At 34.4% G+C, this 19,499-nt stretch overlaps 3 protein-coding genes across 4 annotated transcripts; 2 read left to right on the top strand and 1 right to left on the bottom strand.

Moving 5' to 3' along the window:
- Positions 1 to 693: 693 nt before the first annotated feature.
- On the bottom strand, positions 694 to 2,252 carry LOC122314684 (uncharacterized protein At2g39795, mitochondrial). The gene is made up of 3 exons (XM_043130192.1): positions 1,911 to 2,252; positions 1,288 to 1,616; positions 694 to 1,129 (listed from the first exon to the last, which is right to left on the bottom strand). The coding sequence occupies exons 1-3, from the start codon at positions 2,142 to 2,144 to the stop codon at positions 970 to 972; spliced, it is 723 nt and encodes a 240-aa protein (XP_042986126.1). The 5' UTR covers positions 2,145 to 2,252; the 3' UTR covers positions 694 to 969.
- Positions 2,253 to 5,968: 3,716 nt separating this feature from the next.
- LOC122316617 (crocetin glucosyltransferase 3-like) lies at positions 5,969 to 7,948 on the top strand. Its single transcript, XM_043133292.1, has one exon. It carries the CDS (start codon positions 6,271 to 6,273, stop codon positions 7,786 to 7,788), a length of 1,518 nt encoding a protein of 505 aa, XP_042989226.1. The 5' UTR covers positions 5,969 to 6,270; the 3' UTR covers positions 7,789 to 7,948.
- A 3,035-nt stretch (positions 7,949 to 10,983) lies between these two features.
- On the top strand, positions 10,984 to 13,878 carry LOC122316618 (deSI-like protein At4g17486). 2 transcript variants are annotated; one of them, XM_043133293.1, is made up of 3 exons: positions 10,984 to 11,408; positions 12,149 to 12,436; positions 13,434 to 13,878. In XM_043133293.1, the coding sequence occupies exons 1-3, from the start codon at positions 11,270 to 11,272 to the stop codon at positions 13,676 to 13,678; spliced, it is 672 nt and encodes a 223-aa protein (XP_042989227.1). In that variant the 5' UTR covers positions 10,984 to 11,269; the 3' UTR covers positions 13,679 to 13,878. The 2 variants fall into 2 exon arrangements, with proteins under 2 accessions (XP_042989227.1, XP_042989228.1); XM_043133294.1 differs by having other exon boundaries at positions 11,044 to 11,408; positions 13,461 to 13,878.
- The last annotated feature ends 5,621 nt before the right edge of the window (positions 13,879 to 19,499 follow it).

Below are 19,499 nucleotides of genomic sequence, written 5' to 3'. Positions count from 1 at the left end.
GGCAGCTATAATTAGCAGCATACCGGGACCCTAACGACCAGAAGTAAACTAGAACTTTGGCAAGGACCCAAGAAGCAAGCAACACTTCTGCCATTATGACTTACAGATGTAGTCTGGATTCAAGCTTGAAAACAATCTTCCCTTCTTTCATTAAAGTTCCGTCAAAACAAATCAGATCATTAGAGGAAGGCGTAGTGTCTCAGCAAAAGATCTATATCAGTGATTGGAGCTTTACCATGAGTCAAATCTAGCAAATAAGTGGTATCCACAGGACATCTTCTCGTTTTAACAGGAGACAAAATTGGATAGAGTAAACCGAACAGCAATTCTATTCCTACCAATAAAAAGCATACGGCCATTTTCAGAATGGAGATATGCGTCACTTTAATTAGTTATGTATCATATCCTCCAAAAACATTCGCCCAGGGCCAAATCATTGGAAACAAGATAGAATTCAGAGAGACATGCTGATTATAGGAGACAATGTGCTACAGGAAAAGCCTATAATGACTAATGAGTGGTTCAGACAGAGTAGTGGGAATTGGTTTGACTTCCTACTCTATTTTCCAAAGGTGAGCTATTTTTTCATCATAACAGGTCAAATAAAAACATGAAAACAACATGCATTTATTTTAACCAGAAAACTATGCAAGAGAGTGCAAAGAAAGATGCTACCCACGTACAAAGACAGCATAAGTTCACCATTTTTCAAGATCTTAATTTCCTTGATGAATATAAGCAATCAAAAGCCTCTCAAAGCCGCACTTAAAAAGTGGCTGCTTCTGATTTCATACTCCGTATCGAGTGGCTACATGATGTATACACCTATAATTCTGCATACAGAGCATGGAAAATAGAGTACCTACTGCAGCGAAATTGAGTACCCACTGCAGTGACTTTCTCCAATCAAAATCAAAATTAGAAATTTGGATCAATGAATCTCAGACAAACTGTAAAAAGCCTATTCTCCTATTTTTCTACAAAAGTCTTGACACTCCCCAACCATCGGATAAGTTCAGTACTATCCTTGTTCATCATATACTGATGCAAGAAAACAGAGAGATCGTCATTTACTCCCCTTGCCTCTAAGTACTCCTTAAGCGTCTTCCTAATCTTAGCATCCAATTTCCTGTAAAAAAAATAAAAAATTGATCTGCAGAGGTCACCACCAACCCAAACTCAAAATACACATAATTATTCAGAAGAACACGTGTTTTGGTCTTTGAAAAAATTCAGTCCAAACTTGCCAGTTTCAGGTAAATCCAGACAACTACAAATTAATACTACCTAAAATCAGGTCCCATGTAAGGCCTAGCCAGCATTCGATTGCGCCTAAGTATATAAACTTTCTGAACCTCCAAAGAGTCGGGCCAAGACGAGCACAGAAACTCCAATTCATTACAACCATCGCCCCTAGAGATATCAACAAGCAAGCTAAGGTGAAGGCGCACATCGCCTCCGTATATGTGGACTTCAGGCTTAGGAACAGGTTCGCAACCGTCAAACATAGTGGCTTCGATCTTAATATTCTCGGTGTCTCCAAATTTCCTTCTCATTGTGATCCATTGCTCACCCGGTCGATCTTCGACCGTAAACGAATTGAATTTCGTTACAGGCTACATAATAATTTCCCGCAGAAACACATTACCAAAAAAGAGGATATATTAGATTTGAGTTCCAGAGATATCAAAAGCCTTATTAGTCACTCGTGTTCCTTTTCTTTTTTTGGGACCAAAGCAATGAATAGGAAACTGCAACGTAAGCATAAGTAAAAAAGATAATAAACGCAAGCAATTGAAAAAAGTATATTCCCTCCAATTTTCGTGCATTTTCTCGGGAACCAAACAGAAACCAATACAATAAACAAATACGAAATTAAAAGGGGGCGGAGGTGTTAACTAGGAACGAACCTTATGGGGAGGAGCGTACTCGGACTGATACTGGATCTCAGTGCGGAGGATTCTGAGGATGTTAACTTCGAAGGGCGATTTGGTTGCGGATTCAGAAGCGTAGGGTCTGGCTTGAAATAGAGAAGGAGAAATGGCATAAAGCGATCGGAGATAAAGATGGTGAATATGGGTGGCTTTAGACCAGGAAGAAGAATAGCAAAGCGTTCTTTGAGCGGTTCGAATAAAGCGAGCCATTTGAGGTCGTCCCCCTCAGCGTCAGCAAGCTGCAAGACAGTGAATTTAGGGGTTTTTGGAGATGACACGAGGGTTTTAGGACGGACCTTTCCCAACTTAAGAAATTAATAAGGTTACCCTCCCTGCCATCTTCCTCTTCGATCTGAACTGAACCGTAGATTCCAAGTATTTGAGGCATTTCAACGGGTAAGATGGTGCCAGCACATCCCTGTTACTTTATAAGCGGATGAGCGGTATCAGGCCCTGCGTGTCCGTCTTCTGGATCTTATGGTTTTGGGCCCTCGGAAGCATTTCAAGTCCCGTTAGGGCCATTTTTGGACCATTAGGATCAACTGAGCCCAATTTTGAGTAATCGAAAGAAATAGATTGAGAAATTAATTGATTAATGCTATGGTTCATGCTCTCATTTTATTTTTTCTCATTAATTTATATAGTAAATTTATCATCATTAAATAATAAAAAATTATTAAATAAAAAATTATTTAATAGTGATAAATATGACATATCTTATATTATAAGATGAGAGTGAGATAGTGGTGTGGTGTATAAAATTTTTCAAATTAATTCCATAAAAAGATTTTTATAAAATTAAAATTTAGAAATTAATATTATTTGTTTTGGTGCATCTAATTTTAGATGATAAAATATGACGGACTCGAGATATTTCCTAGGCCTAACCCAATAGGGAGGAATGCATCAAGAGGGAAGAAAGAGAGAGTAAATAAGGGGACAAACAGAAGGCAGAGTGTTAGGAGATAAAATGGGTGATGTGACATTAAACAGGTAAATGTGACATAAAGCAAATGGGTAAGGAGATAAAAAGTACGGATACATACGACTTCAGGGCTTTGCCTAAATTGCTTGATGAAGGCTTCCTCAATCTCACGAAAGAAGTTCTAATAATGATATATCCACCATAAGGCAGACTTTCGAGATCTTATTATACAATAAGGATGAGAGATCATGAGAGACTATAAAATAAATTTATTATATTGGATTATCTCATCTCTAAACTCATGTGGACGTAAGTCAATAATCGAATCACTTAAATTTGTGTATCTCTATTTATTTATTTTTTCTACATTTAAATATTGTTCATCACTATAAACATACGCACGGACATCATATAATCACACTGGACCAATGCCAGGGGTTTCACACCACACCGATCTAGACCCGAACAACCTTAGTGGGGGTAGGAAATGGATTTTTCTCTCCTTCAAGATTGTTGCACTAGTTTTAGGCGTTAATAATAAATATAACGCGTAACATTTGACATATTTGTTTATAAATTTTACTTTTCTAAAACTTTTGGTAAATTCTCTGAACAAAATCATTAAATGAATACTATAAACAGTACCAAATAATATTTTAAATTACAACTTCAAAGCAATTAGCAAAAGTTAGTAATAAACATTAAGATTGACATCAAAATGAACACGGAAACATTGCACCCCAACTAAAGAACAGTTGTCAACGCATAAACAAGCACAGCAAAATATCAACAATTCAAAAACGCCACAATTGGCAATGGGACTCAAATGAATTACTCTGATCTGTTCCTTCTGCGTACGTTCTATTTATGCATTACCACGTGTGCATTGGGTCTTAGCAATAAAATGATCAAATATAATTGCCGTTATTATTAATAAGTACACGCAACGCACATTAGAAACAAGGAAAAAAAAAGAAACAATACCAAAATCCTCTCGAACTTTAGACTCTATAGTCTCGTTTGGATGAAAAAATGATATAAAATAAAATGAAAAATTTATGAATAATAGTAAAACGATTTAAGTTAATACGTTTTATGGAATGTTGGAAAATAAAAGAGAAAATTTTGAATAAAAATATTATAAATTAAAATATTATTATAGTATAAATTTTATTTTAAAATTTGAAAATATTGAATTATTTTTTATATTTTATTTGAAAATTTGAAAAATTATCGTGATGATTAAGTAATGATTAGGAAATAAAGTTGAGAATTTAAAATAAAAAAGTGTTTGTGTTTGTAATATTTACATTTTAAGATGAGATAAGATAAAACGAAACGAAACGAAACTATGTTGCAATTCAACAAGGCCTAGGGCTCATTCGGTGAGTGTGATAAGATGAGCTTTTTGTGAATAGTATTAAAATGGTTTGGGTTAAGATTTTTTAACTCGTTTTAAAAAAGAATGTGGGCCTTATATATAGTGAGATGTGTTTGAATGTAAAGATAAGATGGTTTTAACTTTTTGGGAGAATGAAAATGTAGTGGATCCTACTAATGATTGAAAAGTTTATATAATGATGGATTTATATTTTAATGCATAATTAATTTAAAAAATTCAGAAAAATAATTTAGAAATTACATTATTAATTAGAAAACTTGTTTTATTTATATTTTAATGTATAAAATAATTTCGAAAATTCTATAAAAATAATTTATAAATGACATTATCAATTAATTCGAGAAATTATTTTATTTATATTTTAATGTATATATTAATTTTAAAAATTCAGCAAAATCATCTATTCCCAAACATTACTAAATCGATAATTTTTATTATTTATATTATGTATATATTAATTTCGAAATTACTGGCATAATTTATTCCAAAAAGTTAGTAATTTGAAAATTTGTTGGGATTTATTTTAATGTATATATTTATTTCAAAAAAATAATGAAAATCATTTATTCTCAAATATTATTAATTTGAAAATTTGCTTTTATTTATATTATAATGTATATAATAATAAAAATTTTATATTTTTTGCACTAATATGATTAATTGTATTATTTTTTTAATATAAAATAATTATTTTTACCATTCAAATAAATAAAATACGTCAAAATACGTTATATATAATAAATCTCATGTAATGATGTCTAGGAAGGCGGTGTTTGAAAGAGGGAAGGGTACGATCAGAGGAGTGGATGAAACGGTCAGAAAATTTTGTGTATGGTCTGATACCCCACTCACATGTGGGTTATCATGTGATGGCAGGGAGGGTAACGTCAAAATACGTTATATATAATAAATCTCATGTAATGATGTCTAGGAAGGCGGTGTTTGAAAGAGGGAAGGGTACGATCAGAAGAGTGGATGAAACGGTCAGAAAATTTTGTGTATGGTCTGCATCCATGTGGCCAGCTGTCGACGCAGTGCTTGGAAGGCCACAGCTAGCACAGCGAGTGTCAAAATGACCTAGCCCAACACACCTAAGAGCCGACGTAACCCAACACGCCGTGCTTGGAATTAACTATTGAGGACTTTCCCATTTGTCAAATTGTCATAATGCATGGCCAGCGTGCGTTGCAACTGACCTAACCCAAGCGATCGAGCTTGTCATTATTCATCTCCCGAGCGGCAACTATGGAGATAATAAGATAACAAGCTCGCTAAGTGTGATTAGGTCAGTTGCACCCTTGACAACGTGACAATAATATTTGCATATGTGAGCATTGGAGCACGGAGTGATATTTTAACTCTTATCGATGTAAAAACAAGTTTATATAAATTCTGTCCGCATATATATATATATATATATAGAAAATTATAACATGCCCTGTAATTTTATTTTCTCATTTTGATCTTTTATGTATTTTATTTTATTTTTTAAATATTTTATTTAATAATCAAGAAAATGACTTGATATATTAATATATTTTAAAAAATATATATTTAAATATAGTTAAAAAATATTTTAAAAAAATACAATCTACACGAGAGACAAATCAACTATAAACGCTGGATGGTAACATTATTGATATATATTAAGTACACTTCAGTAAATGAAGAGACAAGCGAGAAAAGATAAGAATGCATTACAATTTACACGTATGCATCTCTCCTTTATGGTCATATCGAATTAGACATAAATGCTAAATCGCCATTGGTGACTGGTGAGGCGGAAAGCTAGGAATGACCACGGCACGATCACGCTGTTCAAAACCACTCATTTTTCGAGGTGTGGATAATTTGGACGCAGCTAATCCGACGTACTCAGCCTCGGCTGCCCTCACTATACAAGTAGCTAGGCATTCTCATTTCTCCACTGATCCAAAACCCAGAAGTTCAACCACGCACGGAACCTCAACGGCCAATTTCCCCAAAATATTGACCAGAAAATAAATCAAATGGGATCCGAGCATGAGCACATTTTAATGCTGCCATTCTTGGCTCAAGGCCATCTTATACCATTCCTAGAACTAGCAAGGAAAATCCACCAAAGAATTGCCGGCTTTACCATCACCATCGTCAGTACGCCTCTCAATATTCACTATCTCCGTTCCACAATTTCCTCCCATTCCAACATTTACCTTGCTGAGCTCCCTTTCTGTAGCACTGACCACGGTTTACAACCCGACACTGAGAATACCGAGAAATTGTCTGCCAATAATCTATTGACCTTCTGTCATGCATCGGTGACACTCGAAGCTCCTTTCCGCAACCTAGTCCACGATATCATGGAACAAGATGGCCGGCCCCCACTTTGTATAATATCCGACGTGTTCTTTGGGTGGGCAGTGAATGTTGCTAAAAGTGTAGGCAGCAAGAGTGTTACTTTCACCACTTGTGGTGCCTATGGCACCGCGGCTTACATGTCTTTCTGGCTCAATCTCCCACACCGTCATACGGATTGCGAGGAATTCACGCTGCCGGGGTTTCCTGATAGCCACCGCTTCCATCGCTCACATCTGCATCAATCAGCAAAAGCTGCAGATGGTGCCGATAAGTGGTCTGCATTTATGCAGTCGCAGATTTCACTTTCTTTATTGTCTCAAGTTTGGTTGTGTAACACTGTCGAGGAAATCGAACCTTTAGGATTGGAAGTTCTGAGAAAATATCTCAAACTTCCCGTTTGTGCAGTTGGTCCTCTCCTTTCCTCGGCCGCGCTTAAGAAAGGCTCGTACTCCTCCCCTTTTGGCTCCAATTCTCATGTGTGTCAACGTACAGGTAAGAAACCAGGAATATTCCACAAAAAATGCCTTGAGTGGCTCAATATACACGGTCCAGATTCCGTTGTTTATATTTCGTTTGGTTCTCAGAACACTATCAGTGCCTCCCAGATGAGGGAGTTAGCGCTAGGTTTGGAAGTTTGTGGTAAACCGTTCATTTGGGTCCTGAGGCCACCTATCCGTTTCGACATGAAAGGTGAATCCAGAGGGGGTTGGCTTCCAGAAGGGTTCGAAAAACGAATGACTGATAGCAAACAAGGCTTGTTAGTGCACAACTGGGCGCCCCAGCTGGAGATTCTGGCACACGAATCTACCGGAGCGTTTTTAAGTCATTGCGGGTGGAACTCGGTGTTGGAGAGCTTGAGCCAGGGAGTCCCTATTATAGGATGGCCTATGGGGGCGGAACAGACGTACAACACGAAGATGCTTGTAGAGGAAATGGGCGTGTGTGAGGTGTTGGCGCGGGCAGTGCAGTGTGATGTTGCAGGGAAGGAGGTGAAGAGAGTGATAGAGTTGGTCATGGACAAGAAGAAGGGGAAAGGGCTAGAGATGAAGAAGAAAGCTGCTGAGATAGGAGAGCGAATAAGGGCAGCAGCAGGAAAGGATCAAGATCATGGAAAAGATGTGCCTTCCATTAAAGCATTGGATCAGTTTGTACGAACCATTCTAACCAAGACAACATTAGATCTGCCATAGCGATTAAGATATACACAGTCGATATTATTGCAGATGAGTTTTTGATGGGATCGACAATATCTTAAAGAGCCTACATCTTGTCTTGGTTAGATCATGAGTATATATAATATTTAATCTCAATCTTTGATCGTGTACTATATTATATGATAATATTCTGTTACCAACTCTCGTACTTAATTTGTAACCCCAAGGAATATATATCTTATACTATATATATATAGCATGATATTATTCATGTTATAAACACATGCATGCGACTATGGGTGAGCAACAGCCTACAAAAAAACAACTATGGCGCCAGAAGGGAGGGAGCGTAGCCTGCACGCGCGGGACGGAGTCTCAGACAGACCCAGAGCGTGGCTGTCACGCTCCACTGGGGAGCCACCTGCCTGATCAAGAATTGGCTTTTCTAGGTCCTAAGACTCCGGGTGATCATCGAACGACCATCAGACCCCCTCTAAGAGTGGTTGATTTGCACGCACCACTGGTTTTTTTTTTTTTATTATGTCTGTTTTATTAGTTTTTCTGGCTTTCGTCTGTCCGTCGATCAGTGTGCCGTCGGGCCCTCGCCGCTGCTCGGTTTCGTTGGTGTTTGGTTGTATGGTAGTGTAGTTTTTATGTTAGTTTGTTTGTAATAGATTAGGAGTACGCTTTTGAACTTAGTGTCTAAAGCTGTGATGTCCCTTAATCCACCTTCTTAAAAGGTTGGAGGGCTGATCATTCTGTTTTATATAGAGTGTTTTCTATCTTCGGAGAGGTTTAGAAGTTAAGACAATGTCCGCTACTTCGTATGTGGGGGTACTCCAGAGCAGATGCGTAGGTTGGCTTATAGTCAGAATTTTTCTGTATTGATAACTCACATTTGTAACTTCGTTATGATGAATGGATTCACATTTTCAAAAAAAAAAAAAAAAACCACAACTATGGGAAGCAACAAAATGCATGTGCAGTTTTGACTTAATGTAAATGTACTTTTTCGCCTCATTTTAATTCAGAATATGATCTAGTACCTTAATTAACACACTTTATATGCTATAGTACCTTAATTAACACACTTTATATGCTAGCTAGCTGCTAGTCAAATATACGCTAACGGCTCAACTAGTACGTACGTGAACCATATGATATTATATATTAAAAAAGAAATTAGAGAACGATGATTAAAGGAATTAATTAATTATTCTATATATATATATATTAATTAATTACCTGACGGACGCGTTTGGACATCAGATACCGTGAAATACGAAACAAAAGCAAGGAACATGCATGGTAGCTGCATGTCATAACTTGCTTGATGTGCATAGAACATTATAGATATTCCTGGCTTTGCATGCCTCTGAAGTCCGAACCTCAACTCGTTTGTTTGTTTGCCATGTTGTAACGTCAAGTCTAATTGAAGTGACGGCCCAAGAAAGAAATTCCGGTGGATGACTAATATTCCACGCACGCGCGCATGCATTTTATAATTAATGTACGCTCCACCATATATGTAAATTATATATTAATGCAACTCATTCGCAGCATCAAAACTTTATATATATATATATATATATATATATATATAAATAAATAATCATAACTGAATTAGAGTAGTGCTACTTGTGCGTGCAGGCTCCATTCTTGTCATTGTTATAAAGCAAGTAAGATTCCACCTACCTAGGCCAACCATGTAACGTCAACATAGACTTAACTTTCCAGTCCTTAAATTCATGGTTCTCCTTATGTGTATGTATTTATACGTATGTCTGTATATATATATATATTAAAAAGGTATAAATGAAAGTGGTCCCGTTAAATCACATTAATAATTAAAAAAATCTAACTCATCTTTCGAGATAATTAATTATAAGTATTTCAACCTTTTTTTTCCCCTCATTCGATACGGCAAAACAAGATGAATTCAATTACCTAATAGTCATAGATGTCGGTTTCAAGATGAATTATGACTGGTTTTTACAGTGTGATAAGATGGTTTGTAAATATTAGTAAGATATTTAAAATTTTAAATTAAGATAAGACGACTTTAAAAGTGTTTAAGTTAAAATATTTTATAAAGTTTTGAAAAAAGAAAGATAAAAATGTGAATAAAAATATTATAAAATTAAAATATTATTAAATATAATTTTTTAATATAATTCTCATTTTAAAATTTAAAAAAATTGAATTATTTTTATGTTTTAATTAAAAATTTAAGAAAATTATAATAATTAATTAATAATTAGATAGAAAAGTTAAAGATTTGAAATTAAAAAAAATGTTTTGTGTTTGTAGTATTTGAATATATATTAAGAGATGGAAGCATGTCTTTATCAAAATGCCCTGTTTGAATACAAGAAATATTTCATCTTATTTTATTATTTTAATTTTTTTAAATTTTTACATAAAATATATTAAAAAATTTAATTTTAAAATTTTAAAATAATAATTTTATTAAAAAATAATATTTTATTCAATTTTTAACTTTATCTCAATTTATCATCTGAACCTATACTGCATCCATCTGCTCTTGCATATGTCAGCGCGGCCCCCTTCTTAATCTTCCTGCACTAATTAAAATACTAATATAAAAATTAAAAGAAATAAAAACAAGGCGAGTTCTTTTGTTCCAATATCCCCCTATCACAAATCCCTCTAATTTGATCAAACCACTCAACCAATTATATACTTATTTTAATATTTAATTGTTATTTAATTAATAAAACCTTAGACATGCATTACTTCATGCCTTACTTTAGTGGATTGCTTTACTTTTTGTAGTTTTTTCAATAAAGTCATTTATTATTACTAAGTGAACCAAAATGCTGTATGACCAAATTAATTAAGTCTTAAACGTATCAACATATCAACACTCACTGGATTTGGAGTTAGTAAAGTAGAGAACAATTGATCATCAGGGTGTACTCTTTCACAATAAACAACCCTTCCGTTGCTTGAGGCCGGTCATTGAAATTTGCATAAACTGCATGCACTTCAATGTGGACCAAGGGGTAATTGTATAAGCAAAATTAATTTTTTACTAGATTTTGTTTTATAAAGTCAATATAATAAAATTTTTAATTTTTCGACATATGAGATGTCCCGTCAATCGATAACGAAATTGTAACGTACCATTCAATTTACTTAATGTTTAGGGAATAAAAGTTTGAACGAAAAATATGGGGCCCCAATGAGTTCCAAATTAATACTCGAGGCATTTACTCGTGTACTATAACTTTTTGTAAAGAAGACACAGGTATTTACTTGTGATATAAAAGAGGGACACATAGCAGGAGGGTAATAGACGCTTTCGGCCGCAGAACAGCCCAAGTTAGAAGATTCTTCTTCCCACAAAAATACAAGCTAGTAAAAAAGTTCACCAAGAATTCCCGACGACGACGACGAATCTCTAAATTCTTAATCTCCCCTCGAAGTCAGCGGAATTCTGTTTCTCGTCCCAAGTTTCTTTGAGATTCCGGTGGCTACAGCTTCTGGGTGAACAATGTTGTGTAGAATGGTATCGCTGGCGAAGAAGAAGAAGAACGGAGCAGTGCCGGTCTATCTTAACGTGTACGATCTGACGCCGATTAATGGTTACGCGTATTGGCTCGGCCTTGGGGTGTACCATTCCGGCGTGCAAGGTTTGATTTTATTTTAATTAGATGGGCCATTTATTTACTTATATTCTTTTAACGTGGAGGTTGTATTCATTTATTAATCTTTTTAACCATTTCGATGGTTTGGGTCTGTGTGGGTGCTATGGGAGTGGAGGAAAATGAATGAAAGAAAATAAAAGTGTGGTCTTTACCGGCTAATTGAACTTGGGGGCTGTCATTAGATGCCAGTTGTTTCATTTCTCGTTTTGTGTTAAAGTTCAAATCTGTGTCGGGTTTTGTGCTGAATCGGCCTGCTGAGAAGACTCGAATTTTTCAAATTGTTTCATAGAATTGGTGAATTTATCGTGGAGATTTTTTATTATGGTATATCCCTTTTTCTTATTTGGAGAAAGTATAGTATTTAGGATTTGGGAAAGGAGTGGTTTGCTACGAGGAGAAGTGTTGTTGAATGTTTTTATGTTTCTTTGTTCGGAACGCGAGAAAAACAAAAAAAAATCAATCTACTAAAATTAATTTATCTATGTAGCTTAATTGTGCCGGTTTGAGTTTCTTGTTGTTCTTGCAAACAAGAACATTTTATGCTAAACTTTTCTTAGTTTAATTTTCTCGGCATTCAAATAGATGGCAAATTGGGTATAAGATTCTGTAATAGATTTGCTTATTTGTTAACTCCGTTAAATTTCTCATCACGTCTGGATTTTTACTTGATTGATGGTTCTGGATTTTTTTGATAAAACTTTATTTTTCTGTTTAATCCGATACAGTTCATGATGTTGAATACGGGTTTGGAGCACATGAGCATGCAACTTCAGGGATTTTTGAAGTTGAAGCAAAGCATTGTCCTGGTTTCACATTCAGGAAATCGATATTGATCGGAAGAACTGATCTAGGTCCCACAGAAGTCCAGGCCTTCATGGAGAAACTAGCTAAAGAGTACCGTGGAAACGCTTACCATCTTATCACGAAGAACTGCAACCACTTCTGCCACGACGTTTGTATCAGGTTGACAGGGAAAGCCATTCCTAGTTGGGTCAACAGACTCGCTAGACTTGGTAAGAGATTGACCATAACGTTGTATTCTTGTCTTTTCTCTGTTTCTGTTTCTATGCCTGACTTATTAGATTTCTTGTTGAGAAAATTGTTTAAAATTAAAGAATAACGTTGTATTCTTGTCTTTTCTCTATTTCTGTTTCTATGCGTGACTTATTAGATTGCTTGTTGAGAAAATTGTTTAAAATTAAAGAAAACCAAGACCTTTAACAATATAGGTTTCCTGTTGACAAAGATGCCAAAAGGTGAGCTCTTGGTGTTTGGAAGTTGGAACAAACATGAAACATGGCAGAAAACCAGAATTGTAAAACAGAAAATATGAAAAAGAAAAAAAAGTGAAAAACATTGTGTATCCTAAAGAGCAGAAGCCACAGTACGTGCCAATCTCTCTGTTCTCCTTTTTCGTCGGGAGGCTCTCAAAATCCACAACTACCATCACAAACTCAACCTCATTTTTCAACGAGATTGACACCTTCACCCCGCTGCACCATGCACCTGCTGCCATTCGTGTTGCCGCAACACATCTCTTGTCGCATACTTTCAAATGCCGCCACAAATTCATAGACGCAACTCCGCATTATTTGTTTTGATAATTTATCTCAATTCATCTCATCTAATTATTATAACTTTTTTGAATTTTTACATAAAATAAAATAAAAAATTTTACTTTCTCAAATTTCAAAATAAAAATAATATTAAAAAATATATATTTTAATAATATTTTATTCAAGTTGTAACTTTAATCTCAATTCATTTCATTTCATCTCATCTTATTTGCGAAAACAAATGAGCAAGTGCTTATGGAACCATCAACTTCTCGTTATTCTTCTTATCTTCGGTTGCATATTCATGCTATATTTTGCTCTCCGAAAATTTGTTTCCCCAAGTTAATCAGCAGCTATTTTCCACTGGTAAATATCAGGGATTAGGAAGCCTGATCAAAGATCAGATGTGGCATAATATTGTAATGATCCCCCTTTTTTTTTTAATGAATTACAGGTTCTTTCTGCAATTGTGTCCTTCCAGCAGGTGTCAGTGAAGGGAAAGTTGGGCAATTTGGTTCCAGAGGTAGGGTTTACGAAGGAGAGAAGAAGAAATTGAGGAGTCGTTCAAGTAGGTTTGCATCTTCTGCAAATCCTCCACCTCTTGCTGCAATCAAAAGTGCGAGACAAAGCCGTTGTCTCCCTCCATCATCTTCTTTGATTCATTCACCTTCAACCCTGACCTTGACTATAAAACTTTGATGGAGTCCTGGTTTGATACTTCTAGCGTTCTGTAGAAACCAACAAAAAAAAGACGGGCAAAATGGCAAGTTCCTGTCTTTCAAATTAATTGTACAGAGCTTATCTTATGGTTAGGGAAATGGCTTCTCAGAGATATTGCAGCTCTGTCAAATCCTCTGCTTTACTTTAATGGAAAATATGTAATGTGTTTAAAATCTTTAGTCTTTTTCTTCACTTATGGACTACGTCTTACGATTCTCTTTGCTTAGGGAGCTCCAAAGACGAAATACAGAATACGTTTAATGTATCTGTTGAGACTGAAAAATGTTTGAACAAAAGGGCTGAAGAACGAGGCAGTGTGGAGTGGGCTGGAATCACTTGCATCCCATGACTTGTTCATGTGGGCCTCGATGTTGGTCCTCCAAATCAGCCCAACTCTTTCCTTACGAGTTATATATAGTTCGTACGACCCTTGTTAGCAGAACTTCATACTTTTCGGTTCGAGAAAGCATGGTCCTAAAAAGGGCCCAGCGGGCTGAATCCTGATTTGTCTCATTCTATTATTTCATTATTTAACCAAAAATGGATTTTTAGAATTAGTCTGATTAAAAAAAGAATATATATATATATATATATATATATATATATATATATATATATCGTATATTTCAACGGGCTAATGACAATTTAATTGACTGAATTTGAGCAATTGAATCGAACCCAATTCGAATGAACACTTATTTCTGTGGAAGCAAGTATAGGACGTTGAAAAATAATATAGGAGAAATTCTACAAAAATAGGAAACGGGTATGATAGATATCATGTTGTTTATTTGATAAAGACCCCAAGTCCTAAAATATTAGGCCAATTTCTTATCCCGCGCAGACTGGTAGAAATTAAGACGCTAGAGGCGTCATGCACGATCCTCGGCCTAAAAGTCATGGGGCCTATAGTTATTATATTGCTGCTGTATATTATGAGGTTAAAATCCGGCCTTTAAAATAAACTGCCATGCATGCGTGATTGACTGGTTTTTCTTTTATATATATATATATGTTATAGTAACATTAATTTTTGTAAGAACTCTCTAAAGGTACCAGGTAGTTGCTTTTAAGGTAAAGAAAAAGAAAAAGGCTTACCGAGTTGTTGCCATAAATATCGGCATAAAGTAACAGATTATGATCCGCACGTAACCCTGTTCTTGGAATCTTACCAGTTGTTCGATCCTCAACGAAGTTAATTACTTGACTCATTCAACATCGATCACCGATCAACCAAAAAAAAAAAAAACTTTACTCATTCAACATCGATCATAAAGTTGTCTTGCATGCATTATATAAGAAGAGAAACATATAAGAAAGCGTAGATGTCGCATTACTCGATCGGGGAGCTTAATTGAGTGATATCGATTTTATGATCTCTTGGAGCTCCTCAGGAACAGTGATTGCTTGAGGATCGAACTCTTTCTCACAGTAGCTCCGGCCTTCACCAGCTAGCAAAACTTTGAAATTGCTTTAGAGAAAAATAATTTATATTTAGTAGAGAAAGGGGTTTTATCACCCACAATGATACGCGCCTCATCCGTTGATGTGATTGAACGCTTATCCTTTTATTGTCAAACTTGAATTAATATGTTATATACTTATAGAGACGTATATATTCACAGAAGCTGATCAGCGGGGGCATCCCCCAAAAAAAGGCTACGGTTTGTTAAAGTATGGTTTTTTTTTTGGGTATGTACTAAGGAAACTTACATCATTATAAATTTATGTTATGTCCTCGATCGGCCAGTTTGTTTGGCTTTGGCATGCTTCACATACTCAGACAACAAGTTGTGTATGTATACTTTTTTTAATAACAAGTTGTATATTCAAGTTTGATATGATCATGTAAAACTTAAATTGATCAATTTGGATCGACTTTCTTTTGCTAATTTTTTTTTTTATATAAAAAAAATGACATTAGCCCCACTACAAACAACAGCTGCACAAAAAAACAAGGCTTGTTGCCGGAAACTTGGCGGTATGAGTCTATGATTCATATGGTCGATTTTTTTTTCCTTCATTTTTTTTTAATATCATTCTGAACAGCCCCTTTTCCAACACCCTTTTTTTCAGGCAACTTCATTTTAAAACCCATTTGGTCAATTTTCCTTATAATTATCTTTTAATGCCGTAACCGTCAGGCAAGTGGAATTTTTTTTTTTTTTTTTTTAATTTTCTCGTTTTAGACATATTTAATGATTAAACTAATCCTTTAATGAAGTCCGATTGATCCAAGACAGTGTCAAACAAAACTAGCCATTTAGATTGGAAATTGTTATACTACATATTTATTTATCATGATACACATGCGATCTTGTAGTCTTGTTCGATGGTCAATAATAACTTGGAAAATGCATGACAATTATTGTACCTATGAAGGATGTTGGAAATGGTTGAAGAAGAATATCGCACCGACGTGCGTGTATGGCAAGAAACAAAGATCAAGAGAAAACAAAAAAAATCCCTGTCGTTCTACTTAGACAATTACTCGGACCAGCAGATCATGAGGCAAATCAAAAGTAAAGAAGGTTGCTGAGTGCGTTGCACCGACATATTAAGACAGGTTTAGATATTTCCATTGGCCTATATTTCCATTGGCTATAGGCCAATTTCTGGTCGACAAGCATCTTTACCTGTAATTAGCAACTTGTACGTACGTGGGACTTGGTCAACCTACAAGAGTTTTACTCTTTCAACATCCCATGAAGAGGCTTCGCACCACGATAAAAGTACGTATCTGATTATTATGTAATCATTTTATAATGTACGCCTAAAAGATGCAAACCTACCCTAAAGTACTTCAACAAACTCAGCTGGCTACTTGCATGTGAGCTTTTTTTACAATAAATTTGGATATATATGACTATTAATTAATTTACGCATGCACCTGTACGTACTTATATGTCCGGTCTACCATTTTTCAAACCAGATTTAGCGGCAATATCCTTTTGCGGCAAACTCAAATTGATATGGAATATTTAGGCCTAGATTTTATGTTAATTGCATTAAAGTACTAATATTTTAAAAAAATAAATCAATATAAATATAGAAGAAAAAACTTAATACCTTCATTGGATAAGGTAAATATTAATTATTTTCTATCAAATCATATATTTATAATCATCTGTACCTTATTAAATATTTTGTTTTAAATTTTAGAAGTGATTCTTATTTTTATTCTTATCAATTTTCTTTTTTACGATTCTTGTTTATTTATGTATTTATTTCTTAAACAATAATTCAAATTTTTATATTTTTGAGATTTTTTTAATAATTTCGAATTTTACAGCTATTTAAGTTTGACTCGTGGACTTCATAAAATAATTTCAAATTTTACTATTAATCAATCATTTTCAAAGTTGTTTTCTTTGTGTTTTGGGTGAATATCTTGTTTTCTTTGTGTTGATCATCTGTTGGAATTGGCCACTAAAATTATCTCAATTTTGTCCAGCGTCAGTTGGCATAAGAGTTTAAGCATCTTTCATAGAGTTATATCTTATCAACTTCCATGGCTAGTGATCATGGTTGTGGTCTTCGTGTGCAGGTTATAAATGAGGAAATCCCACACCTTAATCATAGCGTTTAGGATGTGATGATTGAGAATTTGCAGAGACAGGTTATATAGTTAACCCGACGTCTAAATGCGGAGGATATTGGTAATCGTAAAATGGAAGATCACGATTCTGATTCCAATCTTGAGAACTCGTATCATAATTGTGCTCTATTTTGGGAGTATCGTGGTAGGAATGAGCTTCATGGGAACCTTGGTTTAAGAGTTGATTTACCATAATTTTTTGGTATTTTTCAAACCGAAAAGTTTCATTAATTTATTGGATGGGGTTGAATGGATTTACTACTCTGATGAAAAAGATTTTAAAGATGGACCTTCTTTCATAGGACGGGACTCTATACCAATCTACGATACATATCCTGATGAAGATAATTTAGTGGATGAGATAACTATTTTTATTGAAAACATAGAAAATTTGAAAAAATAAAAAGTGGTGTAATTTTGAAGTTTAAAGATCATAAAACAACTTCTGAGATAATTAACTATGTTAATTTTCTTAACTTCTTGATTTTTTTTCAAATTCTCATATACAACATATATTTTTTGGATTTGAGATGTGGAAAAGAAACTTAATTTTGAAGTATCAGATATTTAATATTATTTCAGTCAGATTATTATTTTCTTACTGCAACATGGCACCAATGGCAGCTGCAGAAATGATAGGAGGTTGAGATGCAGAATGCCTCATGGATGGATCTAGAGAAATGTTAGAAGAATGAGCCATTAAGAAAAGAATAGAAGGCTTAAAACGAGAATGTTGAAGGATTGCAGATGAGTTATAGAGATGAGAAGAAAACTTGATGCGGATTGGATGAACTTCAGGACTGATTTTATAGAGATAGCATAAAGAACAAGACAAGCTATCATCCAAGTCAAAGAGCAATGTGATTTTTTTTACCAATCGGTGAAAATGACATTTTAGAAACTCGGAGCCCTCAATCTCGTTTGTCAACAACATCAGGCGATTTTTTTTTCAAATCTCCAGCCACACTTGTCGGGTCACGGACAGATCCATTTATTTTTCAACTATCAACAGTTTCTACTAATGCACCGTTTTCTTCATTTCCATTTACTTGTTGCAGATCCTTTTTAATGATGCAAAAAGTGAGAGAAGTGTTAGATTATAACATTAATATTGTTTGAATTGCTAAACTTATTATATATGCTTGGAATTATATTTATATTTTTACTTGAAAAACTAACGCACATTCTCAGGGAGAGCTTAAGTATCAATACAGGTTTCAGGTTCTATCAAGTATTTATCATTATCAAAAAGGGGGAGATTGTTGAACCCAAGATTTCAAGTTTTGTGTAATTATATATTTACACATGGATTTTGATGATAACAAATGAATTCAAAGAATAAAGAAGTGTCAAGAAGTTGTCTATACAATGGAGTTAAGCACATCAAGGAAACAAGCATGAGCAAGAAGGGAACAAATTCACATTAAAATTATAGAGTAATGTTGTAAATCTCTTCAAAATTCGAAATTAGGATTAATGCTCAAAATTAATATTTTATCATAAAACATTAAAATACATTTTCCACATGTGCATGAATATTTTTGAAAATTAAATTTGAAAATTTTGAAAAATGATTGATTATCATCTTTTACATGTGCATGCCTTGATTAAAGGGTTGAATTTTGAAAATATTAAAGATAATTAATTGTCATCTTTCACATGTGCATGTTTTATTTGAATATTTTCAAAAGTGATTGATGCTTTTTTAGACTTATACAAAAGGTAAATGATTTTGTTTGAAAATTTTGAAAAGTAAAATGTGCTCCTTTTGTCATATACAAAAAGTAAAAGATTAGGTTTGAATTTTTTGAAAAGGAAAGTGTGCTCCTTTTGCATATGCAAAAAGTAAAAGATTAGGTTTGAATTTTTTGAAAAAGAAAGTGTGCTCCTTTTGTCATATGCCAAAAGTAAAAGATTAGGTTTGATTTTTTTGAAAAAGTGAATGATGTTGTCTTTGACATGTGAATCTTTTTAAATTTGAATATGAAGTCTCATATGCCTATAAATAGATCATTTGAGAGCTTCACATTCACAACACCAAGAGCATACAACATTCATTCAAAACTTTCATTCTCTCTTCTCTAAGCATTGAGCCTTAATCCTTATTTATTTTGAGAGATATAGTTTGCGATGTATTGTTCTTATTTCACTCATTGAGGAGTGTTTTCTGATAACCTACCCACTATCAGCTCTTGTATCAGA

The sequence above is a fragment of the Carya illinoinensis genome, chromosome 7 (genome assembly GCF_018687715.1).
Source record: "Carya illinoinensis cultivar Pawnee chromosome 7, C.illinoinensisPawnee_v1, whole genome shotgun sequence".
NCBI lineage: Eukaryota > Viridiplantae > Streptophyta > Magnoliopsida > Fagales > Juglandaceae > Carya > Carya illinoinensis.
Note: the sequence above shows the minus strand (reverse complement) of the source record. Positions and strands in the feature narration are given on the sequence as shown.

Bases quoted from the DNA above. Each gene is read 5' to 3' on its own strand.
- LOC122316617 (XM_043133292.1), top strand. From the start codon at position 6,271: ATGGGATCCGAGCATGAGCACATTTTAATGCTGCCATTCTTGGCTCAA.
- LOC122314684 (XM_043130192.1), bottom strand. From the start codon at position 2,144: ATGGCTCGCTTTATTCGAACCGCTCAAAGAACGCTTTGCTATTCTTCT. The intron at 1,617-1,910 runs GTTCGTTCCTAG...ATTATTATGTAG, and splicing joins AGTACGCTCCTCCCCATAAG to CCTGTAACGAAATTCAATTC. The intron at 1,130-1,287 runs GTAGTATTAATT...TTTTTTTTACAG, and splicing joins TACATGGGACCTGATTTTAG to GAAATTGGATGCTAAGATTA.
- LOC122316618 (XM_043133293.1), top strand. From the start codon at position 11,270: ATGTTGTGTAGAATGGTATCGCTGGCGAAGAAGAAGAAGAACGGAGCA. The intron at 11,409-12,148 runs GTTTGATTTTAT...AATCCGATACAG, and splicing joins GTACCATTCCGGCGTGCAAG to TTCATGATGTTGAATACGGG. The intron at 12,437-13,433 runs GTAAGAGATTGA...AATGAATTACAG, and splicing joins CAACAGACTCGCTAGACTTG to GTTCTTTCTGCAATTGTGTC.